Source organism: Heliconius melpomene, chromosome 16 (genome assembly GCF_056956725.1).
Source record: "Heliconius melpomene rosina isolate 202511_hmr_F chromosome 16, ASM5695672v1, whole genome shotgun sequence".
In the NCBI taxonomy this organism is placed as follows: Eukaryota; Metazoa; Arthropoda; class Insecta; order Lepidoptera; family Nymphalidae; genus Heliconius; species Heliconius melpomene.
Genome location: NC_140404.1, coordinates 82,462 through 106,430, shown reverse-complemented (window position 1 = coordinate 106,430; position 23,969 = coordinate 82,462). Strand labels below are relative to the sequence as shown.

At 39.3% G+C, this 23,969-nt stretch overlaps 2 protein-coding genes and 3 long non-coding RNA genes across 16 annotated transcripts; 1 reads left to right on the top strand and 4 right to left on the bottom strand.

Moving 5' to 3' along the window:
• Window positions 1-492: 492 nt before the first annotated feature.
• On the bottom strand, window positions 493-20,458 carry eag (potassium voltage-gated channel protein ether a go-go). Of its 12 annotated transcripts, none has more exons than XM_085198975.1 (16): window positions 19,784-20,458; window positions 19,281-19,454; window positions 18,621-18,741; window positions 18,431-18,543; window positions 17,044-17,175; window positions 16,727-16,857; window positions 15,603-15,998; window positions 14,934-15,357; window positions 13,128-13,327; window positions 12,798-13,050; window positions 12,168-12,379; window positions 11,119-11,302; window positions 10,787-11,037; window positions 3,681-3,923; window positions 1,652-1,807; window positions 493-1,368 (listed from the first exon to the last, which is right to left on the bottom strand). In XM_085198975.1, the coding sequence occupies exons 2-16, from the start codon at window positions 19,381-19,383 to the stop codon at window positions 1,297-1,299; spliced, it is 2,991 nt and encodes a 996-aa protein (XP_085055101.1). In that variant the 5' UTR covers window positions 19,384-19,454; window positions 19,784-20,458; the 3' UTR covers window positions 493-1,296. The 12 variants fall into 12 exon arrangements, with proteins under 12 accessions (XP_085055101.1, XP_085055102.1, XP_085055091.1 ...); XM_085198976.1 differs by having other exon boundaries at window positions 16,748-16,857; window positions 19,305-19,454; XM_085198965.1 differs by having other exon boundaries at window positions 10,787-11,302; window positions 19,784-20,112; window positions 20,224-20,458.
• On the top strand, window positions 5,606-7,011 carry LOC146530597 (uncharacterized). The gene is made up of 2 exons (XR_014878841.1): window positions 5,606-6,486; window positions 6,827-7,011. It is a non-coding gene; the product is annotated as an uncharacterized LOC146530597 (long non-coding RNA).
• Window positions 6,977-10,776, bottom strand: LOC146530596 (uncharacterized). Its single transcript, XR_014878842.1, has 3 exons — window positions 7,782-10,776; window positions 7,440-7,583; window positions 6,977-7,282 (listed from the first exon to the last, which is right to left on the bottom strand). It is a non-coding gene; the product is annotated as an uncharacterized LOC146530596 (long non-coding RNA).
• Window positions 20,144-20,746, bottom strand: LOC146530594 (uncharacterized). The gene is made up of 2 exons (XR_014878840.1): window positions 20,455-20,746; window positions 20,144-20,205 (listed from the first exon to the last, which is right to left on the bottom strand). It is a non-coding gene; the product is annotated as an uncharacterized LOC146530594 (long non-coding RNA).
• LOC146530593 (uncharacterized) lies at window positions 20,144-23,898 on the bottom strand. The gene is made up of 3 exons (XM_085198981.1): window positions 21,504-23,898; window positions 21,073-21,191; window positions 20,144-20,837 (listed from the first exon to the last, which is right to left on the bottom strand). The coding sequence occupies exon 1, from the start codon at window positions 22,990-22,992 to the stop codon at window positions 22,393-22,395; it is 600 nt and encodes a 199-aa protein (XP_085055107.1). The 5' UTR covers window positions 22,993-23,898; the 3' UTR covers window positions 20,144-20,837; window positions 21,073-21,191; window positions 21,504-22,392.
• Between the last annotated feature and the right edge of the window lie 71 nt (window positions 23,899-23,969).

The window sequence follows — 23,969 nt, the reverse complement described above, 5'->3', positions numbered from 1 at the left end:
AAACTCCTCGAGTTCGTCTAATGGAGCTTCTTGTTTCATGTGAACCCAAAAACTGTATTCTACTGCTGCACTAACCAATAGAGAAGACAATAGCACCTTGACATCCTAGCTCGCTTTCCGGTCTGTTCTTCCCCTCGTCCCTTTACTATGCCATGTAGCTATTTGTAGCCTCATCCCCCACTTGTCCCAGACATGGTGAGATGGTGGTCCCCAAGACCGCATTCATCGCCACTTGACACTCCAGACACACGGGGACTCTATTAGTGTGTTCTCGTGATGCACGTGGCGGATGGAACGTTGACCTTCAAAAGGGGTGGCCGGGGTCGCTGCGGCTAAACGTACAAACAACTCTAAACGGCTAAACAACTCTAAAAAAATGTTTTATTATATTGAACAGCCTACAAAAATATACATGTAAAATCATAAGCAATAGTAACATAGAAACTAGGAATCAAATTGAATGTATAGTTGTAGAGAATAAAACACTTAATGTATGTTTTCAGTGAATATATTTCTCATTAGAAGACAATAGGAGCGCCCGCGACGCGCGTAGAATTTCAAAACATTAACAATAAATAATAAACCTAGGACAACAGAGCTCGCGCTTCACTTAGATATGTATTAGGAATGACTATACAGTACATAAAGATAACAAAATAAACCTTTACACGCTACAACGAGGCCGACCCCCGCGAAGACCCCGCGAAGGTCGCGAGGTCTGTCGGAGTCGCATATTGCATTATAATTATTTATTATTATATATTATAGAATATCATCGCGATAAGAAAATATTTGGTCATTTGTGTACTTAATCCTGTTCGAAGAATATTAAAGAATTGTAGTGAAAGAAAATCGACAAAGTATTGCTTTCCAAATTTTAAATATTACATTAAGTGTATATAATTTATATTTATATATTTTTACAAACTCCTAAATATAGACTATGTATAGATTAACATATTGCTATATAACAGTGCCGAGAGCCGATGGCGCGGGCGAGGCGCGGGGGGGGGCGCGTCGGCAGTATTCAAACATTCTTATTACTTAATAAATAGCAGAATAAAGCATCTCAAAAAAACTAACGCGACCTCGCCTCAAATAGAATCAGTCAGAGCGAAATTACTTATCTCTAGCGGGTGATAATAATTATTTTGTGTACAAAAATAATACTCGGCGAGGAGTGGGTCCCCCACAAACCCCCCACGCCCCCGGCCGCCGGCGGGAAGCTGCGCGAGTGCTTTACTAGAAAAGCGGGTCTGTGCAGGAGGCGCGGGGGGCGCCCCCCGCCGCCGCGCGCTACACCGCGCCCGGGGGCTCCCCCGGCGTAGTGGGCGTGGGCACCTGCGGGGCGGCGCCTTTACTCCGCGCCTGAAAGCAATTACATTACAATACGCAATTGTTCACGCTTCGTCCCGCGAACAGAATTAGGCAAAGAGTTAAGTTAGTCCATTGCAACGTTGCGACACTCCGTTCCTCGCGCGCTGCTCATTTTTTGAGTCATTGTGTATTGAGTGGGGAAACTCAATGCCGCGCTTGTCTTCGCAATGTCCTCTCATCAGAGTGAAGATATGAAAATAAGTCACTCCCTCGAATGGGAATTAAGCTCACAGCCATCCCGTTCACAGTCAGACTTGTGGCGTCAGATAGACACCTTGGTGCGCCGCTTGCGCGCGACGGCGGCGGGGTCGCTCCCCCGCTCCACCCGCTCGGTGCGCTCCCCCCGCTCTCCGCGCTCGTCCACGCCGTCGCCGGGGTCGGCGCCGAGCCGTGATGCTAGCAGGGTTAGTAATTCTTCCACTCGTCCCAACTGTCAAGTGATAGTGGTTACCAATATTAGTTCTGTATCTTTGATCAAATACATCGACAACTAGAACCATATATGTACATATACCTACGTATTTTTACCTATATATGACGTACCGATGCGCGTTTCCTATAGAGAGGGAGCCTAAAACAGCCACACCCTCGTTATGTTACAAAACCTAAAAGTCCCTGTGCACTCACACCCAGCCCCAGTAAGTACTATTAGGGTACGTTTGTTAAATGATAATGCTCAATTTTTAGACTTCCGTTCTTCAAAAGTTAAAAGCGCGGCGTTTAATTCCGCCACTCAACACGCGGTGCCTCCAGAATTCGGCGGAACGGAGTGTCTTTACACTAGGTTCCCTCTGCCTACCCTGCTGTGTGCGGGATACAGCGTGAAGCTAATTTATTTGATTTTAAATGACCAGGCACTGGGCACTTAGACATCTCTAAACCCTAATAAATTAAAAGCGCCTACGGATGTTGTGATGTAGTAGTAGTAGTAGTAGTGTACGGATTAATTTTAATTACCTAATATCTAAAAAGTAAGTACTATTTGCTCCTTATATGTTCGTAGGCGCTTATAGCTTATTAGAATTAAAGGGTGTCTGGCTAGGAGTTAAGGTTAAAGCCATGCTTACTGGCATGACATCATTGCTAAGCTGATGATTGTAAGTAGGTATAATTCCTAAACTTCTAGATCTAGTGGATAAGTGGAGTCGTTAAACTTGCCCATATTGACTTGGAGATTATGTAAAGATTAAAAACTGTACCGAATAACCATGGAACTGTTACTTGGAGCGCTGATAAAAATGTTACAACTACTTACTTAATATTCTCATGCAAATTTCGTCAAAAATAAAGAATTTATATACAAAGACGATGTTTTCGTTTATATTATTGAGGTATTCCTGTTTCTTTTAAAATTGATAATAAGAGTCACTTTAAATTAAGTAAAACTAAATAGTAAAAGAATAAAATATAAAAAATAACTAAACAACTTCAAAACTATACTTACTCCAAAAAAAGTAGTAAATAAGTAGGTGTAAAGTATTAATAATTTCGCTCATTTTTAACAATTTTAAATTGTTATTCCACACTTAGCATAAAAATTTTAATGTAGCAGGATTTGAACGCGTTTAAGTGCTCAGCCATACGCATAGCTATATCATACCCTATTCACGAAGGCGTGAGATAAATTTATCGATTTCATTGATAATGATATGATTTTTATAATTATATTTTTGAAGTGAATATTAAATTTCAAATCGAATATTTTTTCTATTCACATTTTACGGTATCGTAAATATTAAATAACATAAATTATTTTTTTAATACTTGACATCTAAAATCACCAAAAAGCCGACTTGTTTTCAAACTTGAGACGCATTTTAATACTAAAAAATAAACTAGTATAGTAAATGATACAGTACAGCTACTGTGCGTCGCATCGGTCATATTATGATATCCGTTCAACCTGTATATAAGACAGCATTGTTGTTTATCCTTCTCGAGAACCATGCGTTCTATGGCTGAGTGGTCAGAGTGCTTAGAGTTTAAATCCCGCTATGCTGATTTATTTATACATTTTCTTAATAAGTAAACTCATCATTTTTCAACTTTCTTGATTTTGAAGTAAATAAAATGTTGTTGACGGACTGGATTATTTGGACAATTATTTATTTGGTTAATTAATTGCTATTTTCATAATAAATTGGTTACCACCTATTTATAATGACACTAGACTGGAGCAGGCAAAGCGAGTGTTGATATATCGGAAAGTTTTTTTTTAAATATACTTCACTTCTGATTTCTAACAATATTATTTACAATTTAGGTTTTATTTAAGTTTGCACATATTAATTATGCACACATACTTTCTGCTGGAGCCGCTGCACCTCATTGCGCACGTCGCGCCGCAGCTCCGCCAGCGCCGCGTCGTGCGAAGAGGGCGCGGGCGGCGGCGGCGGCGGCGCGGGCGCGGGCGGTGGCGGAGAGGGCGCGGGGCCGGCGGGCGCAGGCGCGGGGTGCGGCCGGCGCTCGTCCGCCTCCTCGTCGATGGGCTCGCGTCGCGACGCTGCGCCCAGCACGCTGCCGGCGCGACCACGGCCAAAGGCGGTCTGTCAGTATTAACACATTAAATTTGTAGCAAGTACATAAGCAAATCATAAGAATGCCCATTTGTTTCTAATACAAGCAATCGCAATGCAACAGAGACCATAGTGCTTCGATCGCTATCTAATGCAATTACTAATTATCTTTTGTAATAAATTGTAAATAAGTAGAAGCGTAGAGGGTATATAAGGTAAGTGACGGTAACTTCGTGCTAGTACGTCGTGAGTTTTGCTTCTGGCAAAAATAATACGCAATTTACGTATCATTTACGTAAACTATATATTGGTATATAATCTTTATACTTTCAACTGTCTAAAAATTAAATAACAATATTTTAATGATAAAATTGAGCGTATAGCGACATTTTAAACGCAGAGTTGGCTACAAACTGCATTGTAACGTGTCTGCGATGCTTGCCACCGTAAGACTAGCGTAAGAATTTCTTAAGGTTGTAGAAAGACAAAGGTAAGTTATTCGAATAAAACATTGAATATATGCTTTTTAGTATTCTATAAAAAAACATTTTATTGAAAAAAAAAATAGATGGAAGTATAAAATTCTTTTAAAGTTGCAATAAATCGATTCACGAAATAGCAGTCATTTTATTTATCAAGTGTCCGCTATTTCGTGTTACCACCGAATTAGGGAGATGTTAGATTCCTTTTAATAAATTTATATTTATGTAATAATTGAGATATTTTAAATTTAAAGCTTAAAATCAGTTAATGTATTTATTATGATTAAGGTTTCTGGTGATCGAAATTCGGTATATATTTTGTTCACTTAAATTTCTATATTACTATTTTAAAGGTAACCTGAATTAATAATTTTAAGCTAAATTCGTATAGGTACTGCCAATGCAATTTTGTTTTTTTAATCAACCTTAAATGGTTTATATTTGTGTATTTTTTCGAATATACATGGTAGTTAATGACTACTTTACATAATGTAAAAAATACTGAATAAACAGAACTGCGGAAGTTACCAAAATCAGTGACACGAAACAAGATCCCCTACATTTCATTATTTTCTCTAAATTCGTGACAAATAAATCTACGTAAAATAAACACATTGATTTCTCTGTCTTTGTTAATATTGTTTACCTTGTTATAAGTCTAAATAAAGATCTTTTTATTTTTTCAAGAATATACTAAACACAAAATGCCGTACAAACTGGTTGCGAAAATAAAAACCATTAGCCAAAAATATACCTAGTTCTATAAACTGGCATAGCTAGCTTAAAAAAATTAAACTTGAATTTTGAACTTTTTTATATTTTTTTATAAAACAAGTATATAAAAGTTCAAAAATGTAGTTGTTTTTTTTAAACTGAGCTTTTATAATTTGTAAATTATAAAAGTTGAGGCCAGTCGTAGCGTAGGGGTACAAAGTGTGACTGTAAAACCCACTGGTTGTGGGTTCGATCCCCACTCGAGGAGATGAAAATAGAAATAGTATAGAAAATAGAAAATATTTATTTAAATTTACATTTCAGGCAAAGCGTGGCGTTGAGTTCTGCCACTTAACATGTAATGCCTTCGGAATTCCGCAGAAAGTGGTGAACGGAGTGTCTTAAAAACACTAGGTTCCCTTTGCCTACCCTGCTGTGTGCGGGATACAGCGTGAAGATGATTTAATTTGATTTTTTTTAATAAAAGTTTTAATGTCGATAAACTGATCTAACCTTTTATTTAACTTGCAATGTATGTATGTGGGTTCGGGTGAAATCTTTGCGCTCAATTTTGAAGTAGATATCGTCAACCGATTGAGCTGAAATTTTGTATACACGTTTACGTTGGATGACAATGCACGATAAAATATGTGACGTCATTCTAAATGTAATATGGCGGACCGTACAAGATGGCAGAATAGTTGTTTTTAATGTACTTCTACAATATGGGTATCAAAAGAAAGGGCTTGTTGAGAGCAACACTCGAAAAATAATGTGATGTCATTCTAAATCCCATAAGGAGGATATCGAAGATAGCCGAGTATCTATTGACGCCCGAAATTAATAATGTATCTCCGATCTCCAGTTAACGTCCATCTTGGAATGTTCGACATATCTATCCAATCTCTAACCTGCATGCCAATAACCATTCCGGATAATGTCAACTTATCATCAAAAGTGGATTGCAGGGCCCTCCCTGCGGTAACGATAGTTTCGTTTTACGTATCTTTTTTTAATTAACAAAATCCTAATATATATGCTAAATTAAATTTAAAATTAATTATTATTACTTATAAAAGTCCTATAAAAACTATTTTTAATAAAATAATAAATCTTTAAGTCCCAAAATATTAAAAAAGAATAAAAATTAATAATATTAAAACACTTTTTAAAACTTAATGCAATATGCTTAGGTGCGTACAATGGAACTTGAACATGTCATTTTGACAGCATATGTTTTTATAATATAATAATTAATTGTTAGTTTTAAGATACTTTATTCCTAACCCATTTTCATGTATAAATTATTAAACATAACTTGAAACGCCATAAAATTACAACTAAACTGAACTAAAGATAATTATTTTAATTTCATTAATGGAGTCCGGCATAGTAAGGTAAGTATCGTATGTATTCATAATTTTGTTTATTAAGTTTAAATATACATGCAAAAAATTATATAAAGGCGTTAGCCTCTAAAGAATTTTTGAATTCATTATAATATTAATATCGCTTTGCTTGGCTATTTCAATTTCATATTGTTTATTGCTACATTGGATAACAAAGAATAAAATTTGAGATTAGTTAGTTAGTTAGTTTATACTTTATTGCACACAAATAAAAGAAAAAGGATAAAACAAATAGAACAGAAAAGATTAAGTGCAAGATTATTATTTTAACTTATATTGATGAATGCTTTATTGAACAATGAACTAATAAATATTTTATTTTTTTCAGTAAAAACAAAACAGTGATTGCAAGAAATTCACTAAATATTTTGTAGCTTATAAGAAATGTATGGAGAATAAAGCTGATAAAATTACTAAACATGGAGCAAGCTAGAATTAAGAAATAAAAAATGTTTATATAAAGAGACAAATAAAAAAATAGGTTACATTTTTTTAATAATAAAAAAATTACAATACAATGTGTGTTTTCCTTATTCACCCCCAAGAACAAGTAAAACTATGATTAACTAACAATCTTCTCGCTTAAGTAATTAATAAATATAAAATATTTGAATAATTATTCATCTTATAAAACAATTATTTACGTCCTTTCTGTGATATCTTATATTGCAGCGCTGTCCTCATTATCTATCATGTCATGAAGGTATTTCCATTCCTGGTACTTCCTCCAAATTAAGATCTCTGCAAATGGAGTGCCATAATATGAAATTATCTTGCAAATGTTCTAAAAATATAAAATTTCTATATTAGGTATATAATTCATGAATATTAATAAGTTTAATACTATTTACACATCATACTAATAAATTATAATAAGATTTTTTTTATATGGTCCGTCCCCTTTTTTCCATACCATAGGTAATATTAGGTTAACATAATACCTTTCTATTATGTTCCTGGTTTAATATATGCTTGCTTGCAGCTTTGCTTTAGTACTTGGATTAAGAACTTGTGTTAATAAATATGGTCTATTTGGTACTTTACTTCCATTGATTACCATAATGTCTTGCATCACATTTTGCTGCCTATAATAAAATATAAAATATTATTTTACAAATATATGAGATAGTAATTTGGAAAATCAGCAACTGAAATTAATAAGCCCAGAGCTCAAATTAAGAAATGAAATGGTAATTAGTAACTAAGATTAAGTATACAAAAAAAAGTTTCCATAATTTGCCTGCTTTTGTAAAGAAAACTTTATATAACTTAATAATACTCACATGGCGATTAAGCACATAAGTGTTCGAGTGCAATCAATTGCAGCAATAACTCCAGGAAAGGCACCAACTTGATAGAAGTTTTTAGCACTCTCTTGATATATTTTTATATGCTCACTGCATATATTTGTAATTGCTGACACTGACTACATAACACTATCATTACTATCACTCGAAGAAATGTCACTCCACATATTTATTTACTTTAAAAATCAAATATAATATAAATGCAATTTTGCAATCCGGGGATATGATAAAGTAAACCCCAAAATATGTCGGATCGCAATTAGCTGTCATTTTTGCTATCCAACGTAATGTCAAAATGGACAGATCGTTTATTGGCACGCACAAGCTGTAACTTTCATACAAAGTTCCCTCTTCATCTCCAGTTAGTCCTCCCAACGATAGATTGAAGTTAAAGATTGAAAATGAAGTACTTCGATAGGTTATTGGCAAGCTAAACTCAAAAAATAGATTGATATTTTAATCTATGGTAGCAATTTATGGATTAGGATCGATTATTAACATTGGGCGTAAGTCTACTTCTACAATATAGATATTAAATGAAATGGGTCGTTGACCGTAACTCTAAAAATAATGTGACGTTATAATAAATCCAATATGGCGGAACATCCAAGATGACCAAATAGTTATTATTTTTGCAATTCTGCAATATGGATATCAAATGAAAGGGCTCGTTGAGAGCAACTCGAAAAATAATCTAACGTCATTCTAAATCCAATATGGCGGACCATCCAAGATGACCAAATAGTTATTATTTTTGCAATTCTGCAATATGGATATCAAATGAAAGGGCTCGTTGAGAGCAACTCGAAAAATAATCTAACGTCATTCTAAATCCAATATGGCGGACCATCCAAGATGACCAAATAGTTATTATTTTTGCAATTCTGCAATATGGATATCAAATGAAAGGGCTCGTTGAGAGCAACTCGAAAAATAATCTAACGTCATTCTAAATCCAATATGGCGGACCATCCAAGATAGCCGAATAGTTATTTTTGGGTCTACTTCTACAATATGGATATCTATTGAAAAGGCTCGTTGAGAGTAACTTGAAAAGTGTGACGTTTTCCTAAATCTAAGATGGCGGAATAGTTATTATTTATGCACATCTGCAATACCGGTCAAATGAAAGGGCTTGCCGAGAATAATTAGAAAAATAATGTGACATCTAGTGTGAGAAACCTAGCCAGTGGTAACTAAAAAGTAAAAAATAAAATATAAGCAAAAAAACATTTTTAGAAAAAGCTTTTATTTAAACTTAATTTGAAAAAATAAAATTTGTCTTTTAAATTTTAACTATCAACTCATAACCTCATTGTACTTGTCGCGCGATTTACTTGTGTAACTAAACTAGTGCTAATATAATTATATAAAATCTGCTAAGTTTCAATTTAATTAAATATTGATTAACGCGACAAGCTTTTATAGTCACATAAATTGTGTACAATGAGGTTATTATGAGTTGATAGTTAAAATTTAAAAGACAAATTTTATTTTTTCCTTTTTAGGGCGTTTAAACAAAAGCTTTTTCTAAAAATGTTTTTTGCTTATAATTTATTTTTTATTTACAAATTCTTTACAATCAAAACGTATAAAGGTGTTTATTTTTTTATTATAAAACCTTACTCGCGAGGTAAAAACTTGTGACCCGAAATAGGGGCCACAAACTCACGAAGTTAGGAACAGAGCTAAATTTCATCACAAAGTAGGGTTCAATCAAGAGATCCACAAATAAATTAATATAAAAATTAAGCTTAAGTTAAACCGCATATTTCACACATTAAATTACTGCCAAAAGACCCACTTTGATCACACTAAAATTTGCAAATTGATATAATAACCTTTAATAATGTATTTACAATAGTTTACAGTTATAGGTAAGAGCCTTAAACTGCCGAACCCCCGTACATTTCCCTTAGGTATTATTGTTTATTATATAAAGCTGTCAGCCAGTATTTTGCGAGTGGTGAACCAAAAGTAATGAATCACTAGTTCACATAAAATGTAAATAACTCGGGAGTCCCGTCTTACGTGAAGACGAACCTGTGATTGCAGGATTCTATTTATCCATATTCTACAGCTAACCTCTTGTTCTTTCGGTTCAAACAATACTTGCTTACTCCGCATCGCTTACGTATCTTAGTACCAACATCTTGAGTGTAAATATATATCTATTTATAATAGAGGCATACCTCTTTCGCCTCGTTTATTTTCATCAATCTCTTCAAAGATGCCCTCGGGGTCTTCATGCTTTTTACGTGACCATCCTCCAATATCAATGGTTCTATATTTTCAAAAGTCAACTGATTTCTCATCCTGCCTCCCTTACCACTCACTATTTTTTTATAAATATTGGTCATTCTTTCATCACTCATATAATGGTCATTCTTTCATCACTCATTTTGAATTCTCATAGACGTGCCCAAACCAACCAGGCAAGTTCTTTTTCATTCTCACCATGACATTTTCACTAGTACCTGCCAATAGCAGCTAAACTGACTCCGCTTATTCTACGAATACATCGCATCTCCTTGTACGTAATGTCTGAAGACAAAAAGTCTTTAACCAGTGCGTTTTGCCAGTCTTGACATACGGTGCCGAAACGTGGCCACTAACAGTCGGTCTAGTCCACAAGTTTTAAGTCGCCCAACGTGTTATGGAGCGAGCTATGTTCGGAGTCTCTTTGAAAGATAAAATCAGAAATGAGGTTATCCGGAAAAGAACCGGAGTTACCGAAATCGCTCGCAAAATTAGTACGTAGAACTGGCAATGGGCTGGACACATCTGTTGAAGGACCGGCAAGCGTAGCGGTGGGCGCCCTCCAGCTCGATGGACCGACGACCAGAAGAAGATTGCTGGCTTTGATTGGATGTGGAAGGCGGAGGATCGGGAGCTTTGGCGCACCCTGGGAGAGTGTCTAGCAGTGGATCCGAATAGGCTGATTTGATTGATTGATTGATTGATAATATTAACAATGTCACCTTGAGCGAAAGTGGCGTAGTGGTGGTGTCGGGCGGTGCGGGGCGATCGCGCGCGCTCATTGAGCGTGTGAAGGTTGCACGCGGCGCGTCGCCCGCGTCCAGCGAGCCGCCCGCCAGCAGCCGCCCCCACTTGCCGCGCGCGGCCGCCGCGCCGCCACCGCCCGCGCCCTCACCGGCTGCGCCCGCGCCGCCCGCCGCGCCCGGCTTGCCCTCCTCCGAGCCGCCGTTGGACGCACTCGTGCCGGTGGAACCTGAACAAGTGCTCCTTGTACCGATGGAGAACGAGAGCGAGCCACGAGCGTGGTCGTAAGGAGTATGCGAGGAGGCGGTACCGTCGCCGCGCTCGGGATCGGGCGCGGAGGCGCGCGCGGGCGCGGGCGCGGGCGTCGCCGCCACGCTACGCTCGCGCCGGAAGCGCGAGAAGATCTTGCGCACGAGGTGGTCCTGCGCCTGCTCCAGCTGCGGCTCGCGCTTGCGCCGCTCCATGAGCTCGCGCTCGCGCCGCACGTCCGCCACCTGCCGTCCACAAATAAACCCCAAATGAGCAGTTTTATAAATACTTATTTACAATTCATTTTAGACATTTGGTGATTACTTATCTGACATTATATTAGGTTTATTATTGAGGCCGTCGTGACGCAGCGGCACAAGGGTATGACTGTAACGCGACGCTTGTGGGTTCGATCCCCACTCATATTGATATACGTTTATATTTGCATTTCTTCAGAATTTGGCAGAAAATAGGGAACGGAGTGTCTTAACACTAGGTTCCCTCTGCCTACCCTGCTGTGTGCGGGATAACAAAAAATAATATTTGACCAGCTCACAATTTTCTTAAATATTAACAATTGTTTCCATAGTGAGCAATATGGTTTCACCAAAGGCAGGTCCATTACGGATGCGGGTGCTGCACTCCTAAAGCACATTTATGACGCATGGGATAAGTCACAAAATGCAAGTGAAGCCATACCGGTTGAGATACCCATCTAGAAATCTAGAAATAACTATTTTTCCAGGAAAGACATAATTTTATAAAAGAAATGAATCTGTAAGTCTAGCCAGTCCCTGACTCTCTGATAATGCCTATCCTTTTTTCAGTTTTTTTTTCAGATTCATGCTGTATACCGCACACAGATACTCCGTTCTTCTTTTTCCGCTGAATTCTGGAGGCATTGCGTGTTGAGTACCGGAACTCAACGCCGCGCTTTACCTCGACACCAGAGCGAAGAAATATTAATTATTTCATTTCCTCGAGTGGAAATCGAACCCAAACCTGTCGCGTTTACACACTTGTGTCACTGCGCCAAGGCTGGCCTCTAATACCTATATAATCGAGATAAAGTAGATGCTTTAAAAATTAATAAACCTAAGGATATCTAACCTTTCGAAATATTAACCGATGCCGCAAGTTGTAAGTCAAAGTCAGATTTCTGGCGAAACTGTTCGCAAACGCCTGATAGAAGTCGAGAACCTCGAGTAGGCGGTCTCGCTTAATGGTGTGGAGGTCGCAATAGGTGAGAGCGCGCACGTTCGCAGCTGACTGACCCACGGCGCTGTCCTTCCAAAAAGAGTCACCAAACACGTCCCCTTTGCCTGAAAATAGAACAACGTAAAAACATATCAGAACACTTCATACATAAGAAAAAAGTCCTTAGGAACTCTTTGACCTGCCACTGCCTGCGGCAATGTTTCCAGATCGATACGACACGGGTACCTCTAAAAAGAACTTCTACCTCTTCCTTAAAGGCCGGCAACTCTGGTGTTACATGAGATTGTGGGCGGCAAAGTTCACTTACCCACATCTCCAAACTGCACAGTCTTCACGGTAGGTATAAATTTAAATAAATATTTCATCTCAAGTGGGGATGGAACCCACAACCAGTCGTCAGTTCCAGTTTTACAGTCACACTTTGTGAACCTGACAGGCGCAGGATCAAATGTCACATCAAATAATATTTAAAAATACAATAAGCTATTTAATGGGTATACCTTGTTAATATGCACGACTTACCTAGTATGGCTACGACCTCATCGTCCTGTATCACCTCGAGGCTGCCTGTGACAATGAAGCAGAGCGAGTCGATGGACTCCCCGGTGTGGTAGAGCAGGTCCCCTGGCGCCGAGTGCGACATGTGGAAATGCATGGCGAGCGCGCGCAAGCAACCGTCCGACGCCAGCCGGAACGCGGGGTGCTCGTTGAACACCTTGCGGTTGAGGTGCACGCAGATGTCGGCCTTCATGTCTTTCGGGCAATAGTTCAGCACCTACAACACCAACACGGGTCGTGTAAAATAAATATGTCGACGTCTTCAGTCGTCGCGTCCCACCACCCACCACCCACCTTGTCGGTGTCGAGGCCCTTAGTCATAGCCCACGTGGACACCACGTAGTCCATGACGCGCTCGCTCAGCGCTTTCGGCACCTCGTGCAGCTTCATGAACTCGCGCACGTTGTTGAGCATGTCGTGGTACTTGGCGGTGGCGGAGGTCATCTGCTGGATGATGGTGGTCACGTGCCCGAATATCGTCGCGTAAAGCAGGGCTGTTAAATATTGCGAAGCTAGATCGTTAGCATCAATTTAAGTTATAGTTTTTTTTACTTAATTTTGTTATTTTTTTAGTTTTTTGTACTTATCGATCTACGAATGTTAAAATGTTATAGCTTTTGCAATTATTATTTACAAACGGCCCACTCATGGTTTCGCCCGCATACCACTTATAATTGTTTCATGCTGCATTTGCCAACAGATCGGTATATTTAATCATGAACAACTTGTTTTCATAATTCTGATGAAAGTGCAAGATTTGCTCGGCTGCTTGCGGGGATGTAATCAGCGGCGGCCGTCAACAGAACAGTAAATTATTTTAATTTTACGTTTTTTATCGAAAAGTGTAGGTACGTCTAAATGACATACTATACAAGCCAAAACTTATCTTCATTAAAGTGATGGAATAGTGATGGATGATGGAATAATTTCCGGTCGTAAGTTGCAACGTGAATGTTAAATAAAAAGAAGAAATATCACCTTGCAATTTTTTTAATATTTTTTGTCACAAAATGCCGTTTTTTTAGAACTGTTTTTGGCAATACTTACATACCTAAGTTTAACTATTTTCGCAGCGCACGCGGATAAAGTAATTCGATGGCTTCCATTATTACAATTATTTCGTTATTTAAGACTAACTAAGAATAATGTTATATAGCCTACAGCACTCCTGACAAATGTAGCTATCATACAAAACAAAAAATCATTCAAAATCGAATCAGTAGTTCCAGAGATCTTAGCGCTTAAACAAATAAACAAACGCTTCCGCTTTATTACATTGGCAAACATACGGTTACTTACATTACTAAAACTATGTTGGTATGGTTATATAAGAATAGTTCAATTCAATCAAGTAAAATATGAATAACTAGCTTTTAGCGAGTTATAAAAAAAACATAATGAAATAATGTTATCATGTAATAGACTTAGATGAGTACAATGTGGACTCTACAGTTGTATCTCATTCTCTGACTTACCTTAATGAGATTAGATATTTACAAGAAACTGTCGCGCACTCGACTGCGTTTGCTTCTTGACGATAAACGTAATATGTATGAGAGCCGCGACCCTCCTTGCACCTTAGGAGCTTCTACAAATTTAAAGGGTTTAAAATCGTAGAAGCTCGGTGATGCGAAACCGAGTAGCGCGGCGCCCGCACACTGTGACGCTTCGTGGGCCTGCACGGTGGGGTGCATGGGACAGGATTGCTGATGGGATTGCGTATGGGATATATGAGAAATGTCATAAATAATAATTAACCAAAGAAAATACAAACTTAGTAATTAAAATTTTATTAAGTAGCTAGGTAGTACCTAACAAAAATTGATTGAAGGAAAATAATCGAAATGTTTTATAACACGAATGAATAAATAAATCCAAGCATAGCTAGTTTTACTGTAATTATATTTCTACAGTTAATGAAAGAAACCGAAAATATGAAATAAAGAAAGTCACAAATAAGTAATAGATGATCAATGTCAAATACAAAGAAAGGACAGGGTGTGAGACGAGGGTGAGGGGCAGCGCGGCTCTCGACGCAGCGACCTGAGCTGCGCGAGAGTCGCGATCGTGCTCCGACTAATAACAGAAGAATTCCGGCACCTGCTACGATCATCATGCAGATGGTGAAGATCTTCTCGTTATCGGTCTCGGCGGCGACGTTGCCGAAGCCCACGGAGGTCATGCAGGTCATCGTGAAGTAGAGCGCGGTCACGTACATGGTCTTGCGCGAGGGTCCGTTCACGAGCTCGGGCCCGTCAGACTCGTTAGACCACACGTACGAGTAGGGGCTCTGAGTGACGTTTGCGAGCTTCCACAGCCACGAGTACTGCAGGCCGGAGTCGGCGTCGGAGCGGCCGATGCTATACCACACGCAGGCCAGCCAGTGCGCCACCAGCATGTAGAAGCACAGCAGCAAGATGAGCATCGCCGCGCCGTACTCCAGGTAGCGATCCAGCTTGCGAACCACTCGCCCCAGCCGCAGCAGACGCACCACCTTCAACGCGCTGAACAGGCTACCTATGCCCTATACGTTACCAATGAACTTGTATTAGCTATAGTTATGTGTTTAGCTGAACTGCTATATTTACATACATATATTAAATTACATACATATATGAATTTAAATCCAACGAAACTTTTCTTAGTCTCATAACATTAAATTGGATTATATCTCGTACACATATTGTCACGCAGCCGCTTCGCACCATCATAACGATTATATTTAGTAATCTTTGTAGGTTTATACAAACAAGAAGAAAGTATACTAACGTCTTCGTCGTGGTCAAATGCGTTGAAGACGTCATATGGAAGGCACGAGAGGAGGTCAATCAGAAACCACGACTTGAAGTAGTTCTTCCGTATAACTTTAGGGTCGCTCACAACTTCACCGCCAGGTCCCACGAAAGTTGTATGAAAGTTGAGCACAATGTCTATAAAAAACACCACGTCGACTATTGAATCGATGACTAGAAGTGATACGTCCTCGCTAGTTTTGTTCTTGAATGCGACATTATACGGGACCATTATTGCCGTGTAAAAGGTCAGGCAGAGAATGATCCAGTCCCAGATGGCTTTGAATGCGCAGTAGTGGAGCAAGATGTGGGGTGGCGTCTTCGGCGCCTCCTGGCGGTACTGCGGGAGCACGTCGCCCGACAGCGACAGCACCTGCGCCGACACAGCGTACAGTCCACAAGGGGCAAAGTTAAATGTTGACTATTATTTCAATACATTTATGAAAGAGTCTATATGCGATGAAGGTTCAACAAGAAAAGTGCAGTGTCGTCGTGCGTACAAAAGAAAGGCCAAAGATGTTTACTTCCATGTTGCTATGATTCGTTTGTGAAAAGTGCTAAGCAACTATCAAACCTGCATTTTACTTTCACATAAGAAACATTTATTATAATTTAGTGTTCCTGTGACCACTAAAATGAATTAGATATATCAAGAAGTAGGTATATTTGTCTACGTAATATTTGGTAAATTAATGAAATAGACTATTTGACAACATTGTAAATGTGCTATAAAATATAGTCATCCTATTAGATTAACAGTATTAAAAGTAGTTAGTAAAGAATTGGTTTATTTAATCCTATAAACTCAAGTAATTATAAAAATATTGGAAATAAAAACGCAAATATCAAGTGAATGTTGTTCAAGTATTTAAAACAATCGCCGCGTGGCGGACCACGGCCACGGACATCCACGCAGCCTTCGTGATGAGGTGAGAGATAGTTATTAGGTATTCATTGATAGCCGCGTTTCCATTTTACTTAATAAAAACGTAATTGATAATGTCGAAGTTGCCTGGACAATGTCATAGGGCGTCCAAGCAACTCCTCGGTAAAGAAGGTTGACTAGCGGTAAGTGTAGAAGAGAAGAGCGTGCGTGTTTACATGGGATGCTGTGGTACTGACATGCGCGAGCTGGCTCTGGCGCGCCGGCTCCTTAAGCGCCGGCAGCGCCGACACCAGCACCGAGCGCGAGCGCGTCACGCTGCGCGCCAGCTTGGCAAACTTCGAGAGACCTGCCTCAGTCAAACCGCGGCTTATCAAATATACTTTACTCTGCCCTAACGCGGAGTGTGTTAGTAACCAAAACTAAGTAGATATACAGGTATAATCTCAATTATTTATCTCATAATTTACTTATTTAAAAAGTAACAAGTGTAATGACTTGCGAGGTGGAGATTGTATGAGCGTGTCTGACTTGCCTCCCTTGGGGTCGTCGGCGTCGATGGGCTGCTTGAGGGCCGTGATGTCGCGGAAGGTGAGCAGGAACAGCACCACCAGCTCGCGCTCGTTGCGGATGGGCGCCACGTGCACCAGCAGCCATAGCGGGGTGCCTGCAAACACACACAGGTAACACAACGTTATGTCCTTGACACTTATCTACTATATAATCATTTTATTTACATAGGTAATTAATATCTATATTTATACATGTAATAACATTGTAACTGATCGCTGTCTGTACATAGGAATATATGTATATGAGAACACCTATTATTGGGAGGATTCATCAATGTAATAGAATTCAAAACAATGATTTTTAAAAACTTATACCTTATTGTCTGTTTGTGTTTGTGAGTTTGTACACGCTAGTCACAGAAATGTCATTGCGTTTTGCTACTCAGGCGGAACTCAACGCCGCGCTTTTGCGCTCGACACCGGAGCGAAGTAAGGAAGATATAAATTGAAATAAATATTTCATTTCCTCGAGTGGGGATCACACCCAAAACCAGTCGTGTTTACACTCACGCGTTGTGCCCCTGCGCCATGACTGGCCTCATATATACAGAGTGTTTTGTCAGCACCACTTTAAATGAAACCACAGTTTTAACTACTCTATAAAAGCTTAATACAATTAAAACAAATCCCAAAAAACAATATAATAAATAATAAAATAATGATTGTAAAAGAAAACAGCATTTGCTAAGGACGACGCACGCACACGCCTCATTCCGAAATCAAGTCGTAAGGATTGTAGTCGTAGGTGCCTTTGCGTAACTGCCTCACACAAATCCTACGTCTAAACTGAACAGTTTAGTTTAGTTTAGTTTAGTTACCTCAACAGGTATCTTGATTAAGTTCTTTAGGTATGGGTTTGAAATATTTGACCCTATATCATGTTCCCGTAAAAGGAGCTTTGACGCTTCCGTGCTATATAAAGTATTTGGTTCGACAAACTAGCTACAAAATTCATAATAGTTTCATTGAATGAGCCCCACCAACGTTTTTTGTTATCAGATTAAAGCACGGCGTGTGACGTCATGTTGCGTCTTGCCAGTCGACGCTCGTTTAGCTCTCGCGGTTTTGCTATAAGTAGGTACCTAAATGCAATTGTGTTTTTATAACTAAATTAGATAAATAGAATTGTTAAAGAAACATTCCGTATCACCCGTAATTGGACATTTATCGGCTCCTAGTAATATTTTTACGTGTTGGTGTCTCTCATTGGCTGAACTATTGATTTTCTATGTATGGAATATGGATATTGTTTTTCAAATGATATTGTTATTAAAACACGAAAGTAACTGAAATTAGTAAACAGATAATTGTGAGGAGTGTCGCTAGTGCAGTGTATAATAAAAAGCGTACGGTTCTTTTTGTAGAGCAAGATCTCGAACTGGTCGGCGAGGTGGTGATCGAGCGCGCGGTCCACGCGCTCCACCGCCTCCTTCTCCGTCAGCTCTCCGTACATCCACGTGCAGCTGTGTACGAGAGGGACATTCGTAAAGTGGTACGTTGCCCACAAGTAAGTGGCGGTACGATGTACCGGCAGACATACCGGCAGGACTTCTGCATGACCTCCGCGCGGTTGTACCCGCTCATCTTGCAGAACGTCTCGTTGCAGTACACGATCGGGTAGTCCACGATCTGCGCGTTCGCCAGCAGAAAGCTGCTGTCTGCTGTTGGTCAAAACTTATAGCTTATCAAACTCACTTTTTACATTTAAATATTTTCTTTTAAAATGTATTTTGTACCTCTAGGTAAGGTATATGAAGAAAGAAGTTGCGTATTTGCTCTCTTATATTCTTATTATTATGTACATATAATATATAAAAAAATAAATTAAATTAAATCAGCTTCACGCTGCATCCCGCACACAGCAGGGTAGGCAGAGGGAACCTAGTACTAAGACATTCCGTTCCCCACTTTCTGCCGAATTTTGAAGGCATTGCATGTTGAGTGGCAGAACTCAACGCCGCGCTTTGCCTCGACACCAGAGCGAAGAAATGGAAATATAAACGTAAATAAATATTTCACAAGGCTGTGATTGTAACGCTACGGTTGTGGGTTCGATCCCCACTCGAAGAAGTGCCTACCCTGCTATGTGCGGGATACAGCGTGAACCTGATATATATATATTCATTTTTTTTCTATACAATAACAAAAAAAACTAAAATGATATAAGAATTGCAACATAATATAAAGCAATAATTATTACATTTGGAATAGGTGAAATACTGACGCTGTGATGAGGAGCGGCGTATGATATTTTCGAGGAAGGTATTCTGCGGGGCTACGAGCCCCCGGCGGCCCCCCGGCATGCCGCGCGCGTGCTGCGGCCTCGCGTCACGCGCGCGCTGCTGCTGCTGCGGCTACCTGGGCGCCGGGCCCGCTGCAACCGACCGGACGAGCACTGGTTACTCTCACACTTACAAATCTATAGGCATGCACCTAGCAACATACATTCATATTAAACTGGCAACAACAAAGTTAGGGCGATTCATAGAAATCTAAACCAGATATGCGAGCGCTTACTGTGAATTGCGTAACAACATTTAGAGTGGATTGAACTTATGTACCTACGAATGAATCTACGACCAGCTTACCTTCCATACACAGTGTATGCATATATTAAAGCATGGCTCTAATGTTAGAATGATGTCCAAGCCAGTAACACACACGTGCGAGGGTCCGAGGAATGCCTACAACTGCTCGTCTCACCTCACACCTGTCGAGATTGGTCCGTATAAGACGCCGCGGAACTCCGTCTGCGTATAATCACCTTCTGCCTTAACGTGAGTCTACGACGTTCCTTCTATATGATTATAGAAAGTCAAAACTCACTCGCTCCTAATATTATACGATACTTCTGTGCCAGCCGACTAGTATTGCTGTCTTGGTACTCACAATAGTCACTTTGTTGATCGTCTTGAATTGATTATTAGAAATATTGTAAACAAATACCTATTTCTCTTCCAAAGCACTTATTTTGGACATAGCGTAAAGAAATATTATCTAACCTATACCTACTCTAATTTAAACATAAAATTCTGATGGACGCAAATAAAAACACATTTATAATTATTTTTAACTATATATTAACGCCCAAATTAGTTATTTAAATAACCAATCATCTACAAAAACTAAGGAAACAAACAAACCATATTAGAAAAAACTCTACGACAAAAGTTAATCAACGGCACTCTTTGAGGTCACGTCGACTGGCCGAGTACCTTACATTTACGTTCGAGCATTGAGCCAGAGCGCAACCGGAAACAAAATATGTTTTCATGGTGTAACGTGCAGCGGCGGCGACGGCGGACCCCGATCGATACTGTTTACGCGAGGACTGCTGCTCGCCACCCTCGCCGTTCTTACGTAAGGGGACTCACATCATCGCGCTCGCTGCTCAACGAGAGACGAGGGGACGCACGCAACTCACTGCGAGCGAGGTCCGGTGGGGGTCGCGCGGGGTCGCACGAGGTCGAGCGGGGTCGCGCGGGCGTCAGGCGGGCGGCGGCGGGCGGCGGTGCGGGCCGGCTCGCATCGCTCGGGGCCCGCGCGGGCTCGCGTGTCTCTCTCGTGCGCGGCTCCGACGCTGCAGCGCGCCTCACTGCCGCCGCCCGCCCCACGCGGCTCGTCCCGCCCACCCCCGCGTGCCCCCGCGCGTGCGCGTCGTAACATAGTTGACTTCAATGTTTTGGTTCGAGGCTTCGTTCAAGTATATATTATATACATTTACTAGCGCCACGTTGTGACGTTAGTTGCGGTTGACCTGTGAAGCATGCACTAATTGAATACATTTGGAATATTATTTTCATTATTGATTTTTTAAGAGAATATGTACCGACGTGTTATGGTCGGGAATCAAGATTGGCATCGCTGACGAATTGCTTTATATTATTTTAAACAGCTTCCCAAAAAAAAATATTTATTTTTTACTGCAGCTTTAATATTGTATTATTATTACCCTTTTGATTACAAAATTGACAAAATGCTTTGGCATGTACCTAAATGTCAGCATTGCATTGCACGTAAGGCCGTAATTGCGGACAAGGACGTCCGATCGATAGTTCCGTGACGGCTCGTGGAGGTGGCTACTGGCTGCTGGCTGTCAGCGGTAGCGCGCCTGTTGTATCGAGACAGTATTCATTAATTATTTGTATAGTTGCTTCTCTCTGCAAGAAGGACCTTCAACTACGTGTATCTAGACCCCGGGTAGGCTTATGTATTTTACCAAATAACGGAATTAATTTGAAATATTTGATTAAAGAAATTATAAAGATTAAAGATACTATTCTGAACTAGCAATCCACGCGTGGCTTCGCCCGCTTGAACTTATTTTTATATTATGACGAAGTTATAAAAAAAATACCTACAGGTACCTATTCTGTCCAACGTATGTAATTCTAATATCTTCTTATCTAAATGCGTTAAGTACCTTATGAATTTTTGCGTGAAAGATGAACGTTTGTCCATCCTCACTAACTTTGAGAAAAGATTGATTCGTGGCGCAGGTGCACGTGTGACTTTACACGGGACAGGTTGGCCTCTAACTTCATTAAAACGACATGAAAACAAAAAGTGTGTATGCTGTTCATCAAAAAAAATTGAGGAATATTAAAAAAAAAAACTTTTTCTATAACCTTTCTGTCATGGTCCTGAGCAATCAGAACAATCCCTCATTAAAGTCCAATAGTAGTCTATCCAGATTATCCGGGAAATGCTCATATTAGCGCCTACTTACCTAATTGTAAAATTTTTTAAACATTTTGGCAAGTAAGTAATTCTGAAGAGATTTTATTATTTCCGAAAAAATGTCTGACTACTAAAACAAAGCCGAGCCATGCTTTAGATTCAATTTGTATCACAGTGTTTGCAAATACAGTGCACAGTGCTTTTCATTGGTCTATAGTTACGTACTTAAAACTGAAATCTTTTGACACAATTATTTAAAACAGTCACCAGTCTTAGCAGGTCTTAGTCGGCTCAGTCCCTAATATCGGCACTCCAAATTGAACCCTTGACTCCAGTGTCGTAAATATTCTACACAAGGCTTGCAGACGATTCTTTTATGCAAGTGTTATTCCAAAGTGTCTTTTTTTTAATTCTGTTTTTTCTATGTGGGAGAGGAGTGTTAATGCCTACAAGACGTTGTTTGTATTTTCAAGCTTCTTTGAGGAGTAGTTTGAGTTTTTTCCACTAAGGAAGTTCAATAGACTCGGTTATAACCGAGGGTTCTGAGGGGCCAGTATACTGGCAGTATGATGAACTGGAAAGTATGGTGAACTGGAAAGCATTCTTTTAGTTTTGGTTTGTGAGTTCGGGTTTTAGTTAAGAATCTTTAATTTATCGTAGACAATGATCACAGAGTTTCCTTTTTCTTTTTCAATCTTCATTTGCTCTTGTAATTCTTTCCGATTCTTTACGATATGCTCTAGGTAGTCTTCTTTTAAATAGTATGTAGTATTTTTAAGTTGTTTTTTCTGTTTAAGTATATTTATTTCAATCCCCAGTGTTAACAGTGTGATTTTTATTGGTCTAGGTCTATCTCCTTTTTTGCCTATCCTTCTAGCTTCCTGTATGTCCCTCTGTGTCCCATCGACTTTTACATTTAAGTACTTATTAGTAAAAGTTGTTAGGGTATTTTCCAAGTTTGAGTATGATGATCCAGTTTCTTCCAGACCAAATAAAGTGATATTTCTCTGTCTAGATTGTTTTTCAAAGAAATATAACCTTATTTCTTGACAATCCAGCTTAACTTTGAGGTTCTCGTACTTTTCTTCCCAGCATTTAAATTTCGCGTCTAGTATATTATCAATATTCTGTGTAATTTGCTCTGTTACTTTTTCTTCGTTTTTTAAAATCATTGTTTTCTGTTCGTCTAGATCATTCTGATTTTTCCGTAAAGCACTTAAGACTTCTTCCATGTTTATTTTTTCTTAATTTGAGATTGAGAGTAATAAATGCAATAAAGTGTAATGTCTTCCGTCTAGTAGCGAGCTCTTGTGGCTCGATTAGAAACTGGTAATCCAATAACAAACTTTAACTAGGATCGTAAACTTCCAAGAGATGGCGCTAGCTGCGTAAATAAGTTGTGTATATACACCCACAAACACTATAATTAGTCTGCACTAGTCACCGTTTCACAGTTTCAGATTGGTTACTTTAGATGTCGTATTTTTTAAACATGTCATAAAAGAAATCACACTAACGCTCTGTTTTTTGTTTTCATTATAAAACGTCTTCCACTGGTTATTTGTCCGTATCCACAACATATGTCGTCTATCTTGGTATCTTCCAACAATTGTCTTCTTTTCACTGGCTATGAACTCTTATTTAATTTTTAAAACGTAAAATAATACAGAGAACGATGCTAACCGTGGCTCAGTGGCGCCCCTCCGCCTCTGCTCTGCTTTGGAGGTTTTTTATCTGAAATTGGAAACAAAACTTGCCTATAACATATACAGGTTGGAAGCGTCAGCGCTCCTTTTGCGGGACCAGCATATAGGGTAAAATATTTCAAACTCCTAAAGAAATTAATAAAGATACCTCAACAGTTTAGATGTATGATTTTTTTTTCATTTATCGATGTTTCATACCTGTATTTCGTACTGGGGCCCCTGAAGCCTACACCTGTGGTCTCAGTCCCAGGCACTGCTCCGAGCTACACTTCTCACTACCGTTTTATTATTTATTATACTTACAATTATAACCCTTCACAATTGGATTACTTTTGAAATCGTTCAGTTATTATTATATTAAAGAAAGGATTATTTATGCTTTCAGTTATTACTAACTTAGTTTATTAAAAGTATTTATGTGTTCACATATGAGTAGAACCAATCGTGACGAGACCTCGTGTTACATTGTATATAGTTTCATAAATGAAAGTACTAGGGGTATC

Excerpts from the sequence above, each read along its gene's own strand:
- eag (XM_085198965.1), bottom strand. The coding sequence starts at position 19,383 with ATGCCGGGGGGCCGCCGGGGGCTCGTAGCCCCGCAGAATACCTTCCTC. Across the intron at positions 12,380-12,797 it reads TGAGGTCGTAGCCATACTAG|GCAAAGGGGACGTGTTTGGT; the intron begins GTAAGTCGTGCA and ends TTCTATTTTCAG. Across the intron at positions 11,303-12,167 it reads ATCGGTTAATATTTCGAAAG|GTGGCGGACGTGCGGCGCGA; the intron begins GTTAGATATCCT and ends TGTGGACGGCAG.
- LOC146530593 (XM_085198981.1), bottom strand. The coding sequence starts at position 22,992 with ATGGAAGAAGTCTTAAGTGCTTTACGGAAAAATCAGAATGATCTAGAC.